The sequence below is a fragment of the Anguilla anguilla genome, chromosome 10, assembly GCF_013347855.1.
Source record: "Anguilla anguilla isolate fAngAng1 chromosome 10, fAngAng1.pri, whole genome shotgun sequence".
In the NCBI taxonomy this organism is placed as follows: domain Eukaryota; kingdom Metazoa; phylum Chordata; class Actinopteri; order Anguilliformes; family Anguillidae; genus Anguilla; species Anguilla anguilla.
Window position 1 is genome coordinate 31,307,123 of NC_049210.1, and position 14,690 is coordinate 31,321,812.

Sequence of the window (14,690 nt, forward strand, 5' to 3'; positions counted from 1 at the left end):
ACTTTGGGTCACAAACATTTAATTCATAATTGAAAAGCACAAATGAAAATGAGCGAAACCCATTTGACTAGCCTATTCATGCTCCCTCATTTCAGGCTTGGAGTGCAGCTCACCAGGGGGTAACATGCGGTGGATCTTGCAGACCTTGCGGAAGGCCTCCCCAGTGTAGTCCTCCACGGGGGTGCGCTTGTTAAAGTGGACGGTGACAGGAAACTGACGAGCATCCACCTGAAGGGTGACACAAATGCTATCAGGAACGGCTTCCCAGCGCAGAACCATAACCACTGCAAAAATAAATTAACAAAATAAAAAAGCAGACCAAATCACCCTAAGCCTAGCATCACATGCTAGGTTTTTATCTCTCGTGTTAAGCCGAGGGCCTCTTGAAAACTAATCGTCTGGATCCCCCAGACAACCTTAAATAGGGCCCTCAACCCCAACCCTAACCCTAATCTTTATTCCTGCTCTATCCTCTCCCCTCCTCGATTTTTCCATTTCCCTAGGGGACACCTTAGTGACATCATCACCCTGTGCCAAGAATCTTGGAGTGGTGATGGACAACAGGCTGTCCCTCTCCAAGAACATCGCAGCAGTAAGCCGGGCATGCAGATTTTTCCTGTAAAACATCCGGAGAATCCGCCCCTTTCTCACCACCTACTCAACCCAGCTCCTGGTCCAAGCAATGGTTCTATCCCGCCTGGACTACTGCAACTCTCTTCTGGCTGGACTACCGGCATCTGCCATCAGACCCTTGCAACTCATTCAGAACGCTGCAGCTCATCTGATCTTCAACCTCCCCAGACACTCCCACGTCACTCCCCTGCTCACTACCCTCCACTGGCTGCCTGTTATAGCTCGCATCAAATTTAAAACATTGGTCCTAGCATACCAGGCAGTCAAGGGATCAGCCCCAGCATACCTCCACAAGATATTCAAACCCTACATGCCAGCCAGATCCCTCCGTTCTGCTACCTCAGGATGCCTGGCACCTCCCCCTCTTCGCACCTGCGCTTCCAGAACACGTCTCCTGTCTGTTCTGGCCCCACGATGGTGGAATGACCTCCCCGTGGAAGTCAGAACAGCTGAGACACTGACCCATTTCAAGCGACGACTGAAGACTCACCTCTTCAGGCTGCACCTCTCCCCATCCCTCCCTACCTCCCTGTAATCTCTTAAATGACTGTAAGCTTAGGGTTGTAACTAGGTAGCTGTTTCATAGCTGACTTAGGTGCATTAACTGTCTTAACTACTGCTTGTATTTTTCCATACACTGCGTTGTTGCTGTTCTCGTTTGTGTTAGTGTTAATCAGTTTAACTTTCAGGGTCCAAGCTGAACTATGCGGTTGTTCCCTGCACTTGGACCGGTACTTCTCTCTAGGGTTTTCGTCATACTTGTTCCTGGTTATGGTTATACACTTTGTTGTACGTCGCTCTGGATAAGAGCGTCTGCCAAATGCCTGTAATGTAATGTAATGGGACTGGCTTTATACCCTTCTACCGGTAGCACATGCTTTCGTCTACGCATGCAGCACAGCATCTTAGCAGACTCCCTTCAAGCTGGGGTCCTAAAGGTACAGTGGGTTATGGCAACCAAACCCCCTTTCTGCTATAAGGCAACACCCTGTTCTGGTTTGACATACAACAAAAAGCACTTTCAGAATACCGAGGTAAACAGAATTAACTGATATTTGACCTTGATCACTGGTGGGGGGACAGGGAACAGCTTCCGGTTTTCCGTGAAGTCCTCAACACGCAGAGTGGCCGACATCACCAGCAGCTTCATGGGGAGGCCTTTCTGTAGAGCGGGATCAATGGACACCCAGTCATTGTATGTCCAGTTACAATCAGTAATTAAACTCCCACAAGTCAGAAATGGACACTGTCAAATAAATGCATGTTTGTAGAACATGCAAATATAAACCATTACCATACATTTCTATAATTTACATAAAAATCTCCTTCAAATGTCAGAAGAAAAAAAAAAAATACGAAATTACACAGCTGCACAAAAGCTCATATCTGCCCCAGACCTTAGCGATTAAAATGACCTGCCCCACCCTCACCTTGTTCCGAAGTGGCACAATGCGAGACAGAAGGCCTATCAAAATGTCGGTGTACACGCTGCGTTCGTGGGCCTCATCAATGATGATCACACTATACTTCTGTAGCAGGAAATCCTTAGGGGGAGGCCAGACCACAGACAGCCAAATCAGGCACAACCAGGAATGAACACTTCCTGCATCAATATCATGTTCTCACGCCCCCCTGAACCACGGCTGCAGCTCCGAGATAGGGGGAGGGGTTACCTTCTGTATCTCTTTGAGCAGTACACCGTCTGTCATGAACTTGATCTTGGTGTTGCTTGTCACGTTTCCCTCGTATCTGATTTGGTACGATACCACCCTGTCGAAAGACAGAAATGGCTTGATGATTCACTGTCCCAAACAAATGCCAGGAGTGTTAATCATTTAAAGGGAAACTTCATCCTGAAATCATATTTTGGTGAGAAACCTATCCGTCCAATAAAATGGTCTGGAAATTTCTGCATTTACAAAAAACACATTTTTGAGAAAATGTCTGTCTGAGAGACATGCCACTTTCCTACCACTGGGGGTACCACACCCATTATTACAAGCCTATGCAAAGACATAAAAACCTCTTCTCCCCACCCCCAGAAACAGGGAAGCAAATAGAACAATATATTTGACTGGCTAGCTTGCACATTACCCATCACTTCAGGTAAAAATGGCAGGGCAGGCATATTATTGACTTTAAAGAGGAATGTGATTTCAAAGAGTACATTTCCTCTCACTATTTTCAGCCTGACAGCATTGATGTGGGACTATAGAGGGAATATACAGTTGCTTCAGCTGTTACCCAAGAACTGGGACAACAACTTGGTGTCTGTGTATTTTCAGAGGCAATGTTATCTGTAACTATTAAGTCTTAACACCAGTGCCGTATTGTTTAGTGGTAGATTTCTCTCTGTGACCTGGAACGAACTTATTGTCAGATAATTAAACTGAACTGGTTTCCTCTAAATAACAGGCTTTTCTCGATGCTACTAGTTTGACACTGGTGTTAGCTACACCCATCTAAAACACCACTGATAGTGGTATTACCAGTAGCAAACTTCCCTTTTATCAAAGATTGTTTGATAAGACAGCAGGAGCAGTATTATCAATGGATAATATTAGGATTCTGGATTCACCAATCATTGAGGAAGATAAACTTTTCTTTCATGCATAAAGAAGAAAAAATGGGAATAGAAGATTTTAAATAATTCTTATCAGGGTTTAAGTAGCGCCCTTAATGAAGTTCCCAATGGACTTCCATTCAATTTTTTGACAAATAACAGGCTGGGCTCTCCTTTGTAGCAAGATTACCCATAATTCACAATCTGGCCATTCACACTGAATATAAAATTAGCTAATTGCTGAAACCATTTCTTTGTCATGCTTCATAGCTAATGTTAGTGCAGGGCAGTTTAAAGAAGTGTCCACCTTATCAGATCCCCAAGAAAAACAGACTGTTTAATTGTGTTGACAGGGAGCCAGCAGGGTGTTATAAAGAGATAGTGGTCAGCTGCAAAACATCCTTCTGGATCACCATTACGTGAACCTTAGGTTCTCCATAATGCAGTGTAATCATGTTTGGTATCGTTGGAAAGCTGATGTCATGGGTAACAAGTTGGTGTCTTTGGTGGTGGGGTGCCCACTAAAGATCTTGATACCTTTAAGATTATTGTTTCTTGTAACTTGGCATAATTTTGATATCAATACTTCAACGGCAGGCCTAGATTTCACAAGTCTGAATTAATGACTTATAGATAGGGCTTTGTATTTGTGAGTAAATTTGCATTTTTGTACGTTGAAAACGTGTTTTTCCTCATTGTTATTGGAGATAACGCTGAGATATTGGCATGGACAGCGTGCAGACAAATACCCTGGCGCAGGCTGGTGCATTACATGCCACTCGTTAAATCAAACACTGTGACAAGCCTAGCTAAAGAAGCACTGGAGAGCTGCATGGATTGCTGCAGTGAATCGCGGTGGTGGTTGGACAACCAGCTGTAAATTCCAGGGTCTGTAGCACTCGCTTCATTAATGGGATTTTTTAAATTATCCAGTTAACTAATGTTAATCAACTAGCTAGCTATATAAATACATAGGATGACAGCTACAGCTGCGTGTATTTTCTTTAAACAAAATGAACATAAGTTAGCAAACTAGCTAGATCATGTTGACGTTTAGTTAGCGACTGTTCGCTATCAAACAGCAAATGTTACTCAAAGTTGTATGTAAAGCACGTTAGAAAGTACCCTGTTAACTAACCTAGTTCCCTGTATGGGGGAAGCTGCTTAAAAAATGTAGCTAACTAAACTACTAGCTACTCTTCATAAAAGCAGCTTAACTACACTGAAATGCTACTCTACATGTAACTTCAAAGCTCTAGCTACAATGAAGCTACTTTGTACTTAATGAGGTTCAACATACGACTATGTGTTCAGTTAGCTGGTGGCAAAGATTTCCATAGCCTACCAGACTATAACATGCGTTATCTGGAGCTACGTGCTTGCCCCATTCGTGACATTAAAGTGTTACTGTACATCCGATAACCTGTCAGAAACCATTTTATAAAGTCACAAAAATGAGTCAGATTGATCGTGAACAGCCCATAATTAAATGTCAACATGAGCTAGCAAGTCTAGATAACATCACTTACTGCATAATTAAAAACTTACCAGTAATGAAGTATATTTGCTACTTAATAATGGGAAGGAGAAAAAAAAGTGTACGCCATCTTTAGTCTCACGGTAGCAGCTATTTAAAAATGGAGCCGTGTCAGTAGACCACAGCTGGATTCAGATTTGTCATCCCCCATAAATTGGACAAGACCCCATTTGCCTGACGAGTTTTTAATGCTTACCTTGTAGACAGGTTCATCTCTTTGGCCACTCGCTGAGACATGCTGACTGCAGCCACTCGTCTCGGCTCCGTGATGCCAATGATGCCGCTCCCACTTCACAAAGAACCAACGATTGGGAGGAAGGAAGAAGCAGTGAATTGCGCATTGCAGGGTCTTACACACTTAGCTTTCATAAGAGAATCTGCTATTGACATGCTACACCTTTAAGTATGGCTACCCAACATACTCCAGCTGATTGTATGAAAAATCCTCATATATTTAAGGGCTGGCCTTAACTGTCTTATCTAGTGCAGCAATTAGCAGGACTCATTAAAACACATCACAGGCATTTAACAGATGCTCTTATAAAAGACTTGCCCCGTGTAGTGGCACATTGTGTACCAGTCTGGTTTACCTGGCATAGCCGGCCTCGTACAAGAACTGCGGGACCTGAGTGGTCTTTCCGCTACCCGTTTCACCACACAGCACCGTGCACGGATGCTCCCTCACTGCCTCCATGATCACCTGCTCCTCCGCCAGCACTGGCAGCTTCAGACGAGCTTCCTGGAACACACAGCGCCAGCCTCACGTTCTCAAGCCCTCAACCCCATCATGAGCCAGCATCCGGCGACTGATGCTTTTTTCCCCTCAATTTGGAATCATATTATTCAGCATGCACTGCCTCAACCTATGCTATTGATCAGAGAGAGTATAGACAAGCCTGTGACCTCCATAAGCATGCAATGCCAATCCTGGCCGACTGAAACCCACCCGCTCCTGGGTGACGCAAGAGCTACTGGTCAATGTGAGCACTGGTACTTTCCAGATTCAATACAAAATCCATACACTACAGCAGTGCCGTACAGAATGAGCCACCGCATGGTCCACCTGTGACAGATACTCGTTGTCCCTTGAACATGAAATAACATACAGCCAACAATGGAGGAGTTGCCACAGTAAACAATAATTCCTACACATTCTCTGTATACTACCATTCTAGCATAGGTAGACATTACTGACCACATATCCTTACTTGGCCAAATAAGTAACTACAAAGCCAAATATATTGGTCCAAATATATTGTCTGACATCCAAAGACAATACCTGACCCCCCCCCCCCCCCCCCCCCCCCCAAGTACCTACTGTCATTCTGTAGTGATGTAGAAAGCTAAACACATTTGAGTAATTTTCTTCCGGATATGACTCAAAATGATAGAGGCCAAAATGCTTTGTTCAGCAACCCCAAACCACACCATCCAAATTGAAGTGGAGAATCCCACTGAATGAGGAGTGCCCACCTGAATCTCTGGTAGCCTGTCCACAGGTATGAAGACTGCAGGCTGGGAGTCCTCTTTCCTGGGGCATGGGGATGGAACTGCCTCCTTTTCGGCTGCCAGCTTCTCGGCTGGCTTTGCCATTTTCTCCAGAGGAGGACCAGTTGGCACCTCAGGTGTGTGGATTTTGGAGTCTTCCATCACTCCACCCTTCTGTTCCTCTTCATCCGAGGATGAATCAGTGCTGTCACTGTCTTCAGGCGCCTCTTCTTCTTCTTCCTCTACCTCCTCCTCCTCTTTCCACCTCTTCCTTTTGCGGTTGGCTCCACTCAGACTGTTGATCTTCCCAATGCTTGGTACCCCTTCATCCACCTCATCCACATTCCTAAAGACAAAAAGCCATGCTTGAGAGGGAAAAAGTGAGCAGGAGTCCTGCAACATTGCTTCTCACAAATGGTAGATATGATAACGTATCCCCATTCCAGCACTTATAGTAATTTGTATTTTCGTCCTAATATTATAGCTTGTTCTTCCTGCTAGTTTGACTTAACATAAGTTAGGTCAAAATAATGTTCACTGCGTGAACTGAACTGTGTTCTTGGCTATAAATAGTTGTACGAAATGAGTATTGTACCTTATCGAACCTGTGTTTTGTAGTTGTTCCAATGACCATGATATGCACCTTTGTACGTCGCTTTGGATAAAAGTGTCTGTTAAATAAATGTAATGTTAATGTAATGGCAGTGCTGTTCGGTTCTGACATTCTTTCAAAAAAAAAAAACATCAACTTTTCTCCCCTATGAGGTGAGTATGGACAATTATTTTCTCTTAAGAAAGTTCATCTCTGAAGAAATCAACCAAACCAAACCAAACCAACCCAACACTTGCCAGCCCTGTACCACAGAAGCATAAGCCAAAGAGGTGGTGGGGGGGTGTCCTCATAATATTGTTTGGCAGGGGGCGGACATTTTCTCCCCCCTTCGTTATTACAAACAGTCTATGAATAGTACCAGACGTTTTAAAAATATGTAATTCATTTGTGCAAATTACAGTCTCTAATGAGTCCATCTGCTGTTGTTATCACTCACTGTTGAAGGAAAGGTCTGTGATTCTTTCAGCACTTTCAATGGAAAATATATTCTCCCCAAAACTAGAACTAAATAACATGAGAACTACATAGGCATGGATCTCCAAAATAAAAACACTGACCTGAACTGAAACTAAATTGGAAATGAAAATTTGACAAAGTACAGAAAAAAACAGCTAATGGATAAGACAAAACTACAATAACCTTGGTGTGTATTCATATGACTACAAGCAAACTACAATCATATTGTAATCTCCGCATAACTGTTTCCCACATAAAGCGGTGACGCCCTTATTTAAATGGCGATGTAAATTTCTCATTGAAATTGACAGCCTGGCGATGTGCCAACTCTTATGTGAGCGCAGTATAGTACAGGTATGTCCCTACTTGCGCTCTTAATGCAAAAAAAACATTGACAAAGATTGATTTATTTCTCATTCCAGTACCCCAATGTGACTTCCAGTGCACAATTTCACCTTGTATTCTGCAACTGTAACTTTACAGTCTGCAATGTTTCCTGTCCATTACGTTTCGCATAGGCAAATTCTAAAACATTGCCATTGATCAGTTAAACAGATTTGTCTATTATTTGATTTATTGTTGGTCAGTGTTCACTTAATGGCAAGTTTCACACTGAAAAATTACATTTCATACTGTACCCAGTGAAATCAAACATTTCGATAATTCTGAGCCTTTACAAAACGGTTTGTAGAATGAATTCATTTTTGCATATTCACATTTTGAAATTGCATAAGCTGTCATGCTTATTTTCATTTTAACGGGTTTATCCAATCTGTCACGTATCCACCTCACCTGTCAACCTTCAGAAAATTAACAACTACAAGTTAGTAGTAATGCTACTAGTGTCTGGTGAACAGAGAAGTTTGCCTAACAGTTGGAATGCTACTGTGTGTTAGCCAGTAGGCTAGCTTACCATCAGCTTTCTGACTACTACGCCATGTCATTAAGCGCTTCATAATGCATAAAACATCATAATGTTTTATTTCAGGTGTAGATATATTAAACAAGCTGCTCTTTCTCAGCTTTACAATCCCATTCACCTCAGTACAGAGAAGCATGGAGAGCTGCCAACTTGAGGCGGAACCGCAACAATAACCAGTGGGTGATGGAGTGAATAAGGGGGGACTCAGGGGAGGGAGGGAGGGAGGAGGTATCTCACTAAATCGCATTACATCGGCTCTGAAAGTCATAACTTTATGAAAGGGGCAAACATCTTTGCTTTGTATCAGGACTGGACCCGCTCCTATTCTTAACCAGCGGTGTCAAAAACTCCAACGCGGCCAACGAAAGGCCACCTTTTTTGTGCAATTTAGAGTAATGACACTTTGATGTGCAAATGCGTAAGGTTTTGGAGGTGCCCAACCCCCTGGATCAAAATTTTAGGATGTAATAACACCATGCGTAGCATTCAAATCAGAAATACATTATGTGCTTTACCTACAGGACATACAAAACATGTGTCTTCACATCAATTCAGCTACAAGTACCTGCCACATGCCTAAACTCGAAATGTAAATTCCAATGACCAATGCTTTACCAGAGTTTAGCAAAGCATGAAGTATTTGAGAGCTCTGTAGAATAGGCCATACTTTTTGCCCTGGTACAGTTTGTCCCCAGTGCCCAGTTTAGAGGTGGTGTACAGCATCTTCATCTCAGAGTCAGGCAGCTGCACCTCCGCCAATTTGGTCAGAATGTCTGCACGCTGTAGGGAAAGACAGTTATTTCAATCAAAATGTTTGTCAGAAGAGCATCACACTTGGAATTGAGTGAGACAACCAGAAACATTTCATAAATGCACTCCATTTACCATTGAGAATGTGTTGCCCACATATACAGTATTCTATCCATATTAACGACTGAAAATTCAGTGAAACAACTAAAACAAAAAAGAGGATCTTGCCTTTGTTTTATGTAGTATGCTTGGTGGACAGGTTGGGAAGTAAGGATTAAATTACCTGAGATTTCTTCTTTTTAAGCTCCAGAACTTTCTGTAGGTGCTTCTTCTGCTTCTTGGTCAGCGGCTGCTTTTTTGTGACGGGTTTTTCAATGACTTTTTTCTTCTTCACTTTAGTGGATGGGAGGACCAGAACGTTGCTCTCATCAACTCCCTTCAAGGTGTCACTGTCTGTGTAAAAGGGATTGCACTCTTTTATCTGGTATTAGCCATAATATACAATGATTTCAAATCTATAGGGCTCCTGAATAGAACAGCCAGTGAAGCTATTATTCAAACATGTCATACAGTTTCCACTGAACTCAGACCATAGCATTGCTCACAGTGGCCAAAAGTCCTGCAGGGTTTCTCATTATTGCGCACTGAATTAACAAGAAATGTTTTTTTGTGATTTTCATGGTCGTTGCTTTGCATTAATGAATTTGCATCCAACTGAATGCTTGGTTGCAAATCAAATCAGCGACTGTGAAAACCACACCTCGTGATGCCGAAACTCAGCTCCAGCAAAGCCGTAGTTCATTACTCCGCACTCTGCATTTATAAAGAAAGGCCTCATTCTTTTTAAAACAGGCAACAAAAAGTATGCAGTTATGAAAAAGGAACCAGATGATCCTTAATTTACTGGTCCACATTTTTCATTCATCTTTTCTCCAGTATAGGTCACCTTATAGGTTTAACTGCAATAAAGTATTATTTTCTTTGAAATTCATTGTCTTTGAAATGGTGTATGGTGTATGGCTGTCAGCTTAACCCACACAAGGTTAACCAAAAGACACGGCATCAAGATCGGCATGTTCACCACATACATCTATTGGATAAAACCTGACCAAATTTCAATAAACTCTCTGACAAATGTGTTGCTTTGGGTATAACTGTTAACATATAAGACAAAATGATGAAGTTACATGCCACTGCCAAGTTCTACCTGCACTTGGTGGGTGGCGGGAGTTAATGTGAAGTCTTGGTGCTGACTAAAGATATGTATGGGTCAGCGCCCAGCCAGCTATAAAGGTTAACCCGGTGTGATAGGCTTACAAAGATAGCAAAAGCAGGATCATTGATGAACTGTTATGTTATGCTATGATTGTGTCTTTATTTGATGACTTGGGGTTTTTTCTTTGACCCCTGGTTATATAAGGGGAAAAGTGAAATGGTACGAGGGGACTTGTTAATATGGTCTCCTGCACGCCATTCATGTATAGCCACTCCACTACGCACACATTTTGTGCCATTGTATATTGCCTGTCTTTAGCAGAAGAAAGATAGAAGTGTGGGGTCTGCAGTACTACCAGTCAAAAATGAAGTGTTTCCATCACTAGGTTTTCTGATCAGTTCATATTTAATGACACATTTTTACAGCTTGGGTCTAATACATCAATTACAATTGCAATTCTACTGCCAGTATAAACATAAATGTTTTCCATAAACTATTTGTGGTTAATCAAGTCTCTGTGTTGATAGTCCGAATCAGGAATTTTCAATCATCTTGGACTATTAGATACAGCAGGGGTCTCAAACTCCAGTCCCAGTGGGCTGCAGTCTCTGCTGGTTTTTGTGAATTCCTTTCAATCAGCAGCCAATCATGGCCTTGGGAAGAAGGTGTGCAGACTCTTTAGCCAATCAATGGCTTAAACTAAGCACTTAAGTGTAGGAACACATCAAAAACCAGCAGACACAGCAGCCCTCCAGGATTTGAGTTTGAGATCCCTGAGATACAGAGAGTGCTGTACTTTTACACCCGCTCTAGGTTCTGAACCCCACCAACCCCTTGACTGAGAGACTCTAATCTGTTAAAACTTTCTGTGCTAAAATAAGAACATGTAATCTTTTCTCCTTAGTCTTGAGATTAACCATTTTTGACTCAGTTCTGGGCAACTTATACAACCAAATACCCAGAGAAATTTAGGATTGCTATCTGATATGCATTCTTCATTAATGTAATGACAAGCAGTCATAAAACACTTGATAAACAGAACCTCTATTATTTGTGGACTGACAGGTCAATCAAACAGCATGTGAATCCCAAACGCTGCATAAGCAATTACACATTTTCAAGCACCTTATTTTAAGTCATAGATTGTCTTTGTTATAACCACTGATGGAAAAACATGTCCATTAAAGAGAACCTGTACACCTTCCCAATACAACGTGTTGGCATCCATCTGAAATCAACAGGTTTTTGAGGGGAGAAGTGTGTGCAAGGAAGCAGCACAATAAAACAAACGCAATGGTACCTAAGCTGAGAAAACCAAACCATCGTATTCCAAATTCGCTCTTGCCACGTGTCCACTTTTCACTGATAAAAAGATGAAACAGAACCACAGATTCCATTGACTGATAGGTACATGACAGTATCTAAAACATATCCTGATTTGTAGCGCCAAAAACCTACACTTTTTTCCCAGTTAAAGAAATTCAATATCTTTGAATATCATTAAAGATTTAACAGCACACAATGCTATACTGGGCACTATCATGGTACCAGTTATACTACTGTTAAAGAATATGGATGTGGAATAGCAGTCACTGAGTCCATGACATACTGTATGTAGCCCCGTGCATCTTTCCTTGTACGGTAGGTCCACTCTGAGTATTGGCACAAGTAATAGACTCACCTTTGAGCTCCACCAACACCGCCTCGCTCTTCTGTTCCTCTGGTGGAGGCTGTGCATCATTCTGTGTTCTTCCCTTCCAGTTGTGTTTCTTCCTCAACCTGCCCATCTCTGTATCACACGCTGGAACCCAAGCAGGCTATGCACTGCCAAATCTGAAAAACGCACATTTAATTTTACAACATGCAGCATCATGGTGCTCCTTGATAAATGACATATCTTATAATCAATCCAGCAATGACATAATAGAAACCGATGTATGCTCTTATAACCATCAGGAGAACAGAACCCCACCAGTCTCTAATATGTAACTTCACCACACAGATATCCTGCAGTTGTAACGTCAGTTAGCATGGAACTGCCCATCAGTTGTACATGATAACTGAATAAGTGTACAGCAAGTGCAGCCGCACAGGAGAGCCACAAAACCTTATAGTTAGCAACAGTGGCTAAGTATATAACGGGTGCCAATTCTCCAGAGTTTTAGCGCCCATTTAAATTACTCATCTAATTTAAAGTGAAAATTTATTCCAGGAAATCGATGCTGTTTATCCATTGTAATATCTCTAGATTAAAAAATTGATAACACTTATTCAGTTTTAACGGTCTCTGTAAATGGATGAATTAGATAATTTTCTGATTACATCTGCGCCAATGCTTGTATGAAAACAGTATTGCATTAAATTTGGAGATCTTCTTCCAAATGTCATGGATTAGCACTCGAGCACCTACTATCGACTGGCTTTGGGGAGAGAGGGACGTGTATCAACTACTTCAAACGTTAAAATACTCATTTCATATTTATTCAAGAGGGCTAGACAGTGTAATATATTAAAATGCAAGTTGGGTAAAAATACACACAATAAACAGTCTAAATGACAAAATTCCAACTAAATACATAAACATTTGCTTATATTAATACCACCTTTACAACTTTTAGACCTACGACAATTAACTAGTGCACCGTCCTGATATAGCTTCACACACCTAACTTTCCTTACATTGGTTTTGATTCTAGTCCTTGAGGGCTGGAATACATTTTTATCAACAAAAGAAACCATCTTACTGTCACCAGCTCTTTGAAAGTACTGAAAAAATAACCTCCGGAGGATAACAAGGACATTTTCACTACATAACTAGGTGGTTATCGATTTCGCCTATACCGATGCAAATAAATTTACATTTCACTGCCTTTCGACGAACCCGGTCGATAATATGTGCTCGAACTCTAAATACTCTAGATTCAATAAGACTGTGCAATCAGACTGCCTAACAAATCTGCGTATCCCACCATTTAAAGTGAATTTACCTCACGGAATTACGCTATGTGTGTTTTAAGCACTCAAATATAAACATAAAACGCCAACAGTTAGTATCTTGAACATTTTAATCAAACGGCTACCACTTGAATATTTCTAGAGATGGCTAGCTAGCTACCAATCTAAGGTTTCGGTAACAACCGACAACAAAAAGTTTCAGTTTTTAATAACGTTACGGTTGAATTATGTAACCTACATAAAACGCATTTTCGACATATCCCGCCTTTTAGCAGTAAGTAAAATAAAAAACTGTTCAAACCTAAGGTAAGCAACCAGTGTGTCTTGTCGTACCCTCTGATGTTTAAAAACACACGTGTGTAGTTGAAGAGGATTTGGTGCAACTGAATAATGGTTCCGTGGCTGCAACTGTATTTTCAAAGAATGGTCCAGCAGGAAATTCAGCTAATACCGTGAAATGACCGACCGTGAGAGACAGCGGGACGGCAGATTGTTCGGAAATCGTTCAAAATAAAAGTCCGCTTGCGCGAAAGCGAAAAACACGCAGCTCAAAGTTTGCTTTCAAATCTAGCGACGTTTTGACATTTAAAAATACTCCTTCGTTATAATCACAATGCCAATTACGTTTCTGGAGTAACGTTAACATGTAAAGGCTATGTATTTTTTTAAAGCTTTTTACTACACTTTCTACCCTGTTGTGTCTTAGAAATGCAGTAACTCTAAATATGAAATACCATCATCATGTTTTTGGAGAATATAAAACTGATTCCAACATATTTGTCATAATTAACAGGTCATATTACTACTGAGGTGTTCTAACAACTCTATATATGATAATGTATCATTTAACAATTAGCCGGTAGGCTATGTGGCTTGGGTTTAACAATGGAGTGTCAAAGTGGGCATGAGTAATGTACTATTTTTGCCTAGTGCTACGAAAATTAAACGTATATCATGCTTGTATCATCTGAAAAGATTATGGATACAGAAGAACTGCATTCTGATTACCTAAGACTTTCTACCACATTGAACATTGTTGAAAATCAGATATTATATTGTTAAATTAAAGAAACATCTGCCATTGTTGCCTGGGTTTCAACAATTCTATGGGAGGAAAATTATAACAATTAAGTCCCTAATGCTTGATAAATGCATCGAATATATACTGGTCTCTTGCTTCCCCTGTATGAAGCATCAAATTGGTACGGACCCATTAGTAATTTGTGAAAGTGAATACATGACATAGTGTCCCAATGATATGGATGTATTTTGAATAAGTACACATTGAAATGTGCAGTGTTTATTCAACTCTTTAATAGATAACATTTGGTCCCACATTCCAAATGTGAGTGAGACCAAAATGTCATCTGTTAAGAGTTGAATTAACACTGGACATTTTACTGCATACAACCCTTCACTACATTGATATGATGTCAAGGATATTAAATACACATGATAGAAAATGTTGTGGTTCAACAACATTTGTTTTGGTAAACAGTGTATCAATCAAATCAATCAAATTTTATTTGTATAGCGTATTTTACAGCAGTTGTCACA

At 41.1% G+C, this 14,690-nt stretch overlaps 1 protein-coding gene across 3 annotated transcripts in view; it reads right to left on the reverse strand.

Moving 5' to 3' along the window:
• Positions 1-13,548, reverse strand: part of dhx37 (DEAH (Asp-Glu-Ala-His) box polypeptide 37) — a 28,466-nt gene extending 14,918 nt beyond the window's left edge. Inside the window, exons 1-11 of one of the 3 annotated variants that reach the window (XM_035379970.1) lie at positions 13,435-13,548; positions 11,860-12,011; positions 9,246-9,415; positions 8,880-8,992; positions 6,207-6,567; positions 5,324-5,472; positions 4,930-5,022; positions 2,307-2,403; positions 2,064-2,177; positions 1,694-1,795; positions 114-228 (exon numbers count right to left, since the gene is read on the reverse strand). In XM_035379970.1, the coding sequence (XP_035235861.1) occupies positions 114-228; positions 1,694-1,795; positions 2,064-2,177; positions 2,307-2,403; positions 4,930-5,022; positions 5,324-5,472; positions 6,207-6,567; positions 8,880-8,992; positions 9,246-9,415; positions 11,860-11,965 (1,420 nt within the window). In that variant the 5' untranslated portion in view covers positions 11,966-12,011; positions 13,435-13,548. Of the gene's footprint in view, positions 1-113; positions 229-1,693; positions 1,796-2,063; positions 2,178-2,306; positions 2,404-4,929; positions 5,023-5,323; positions 5,473-6,206; positions 6,568-8,879; positions 8,993-9,245; positions 9,416-11,859; positions 12,012-13,371 lie in introns of all 3 variants that reach the window. The other 2 variants (XM_035379973.1, XM_035379972.1) reach the window with 2 other exon arrangements.
• Positions 13,549-14,690: the final 1,142 nt, after the last annotated feature.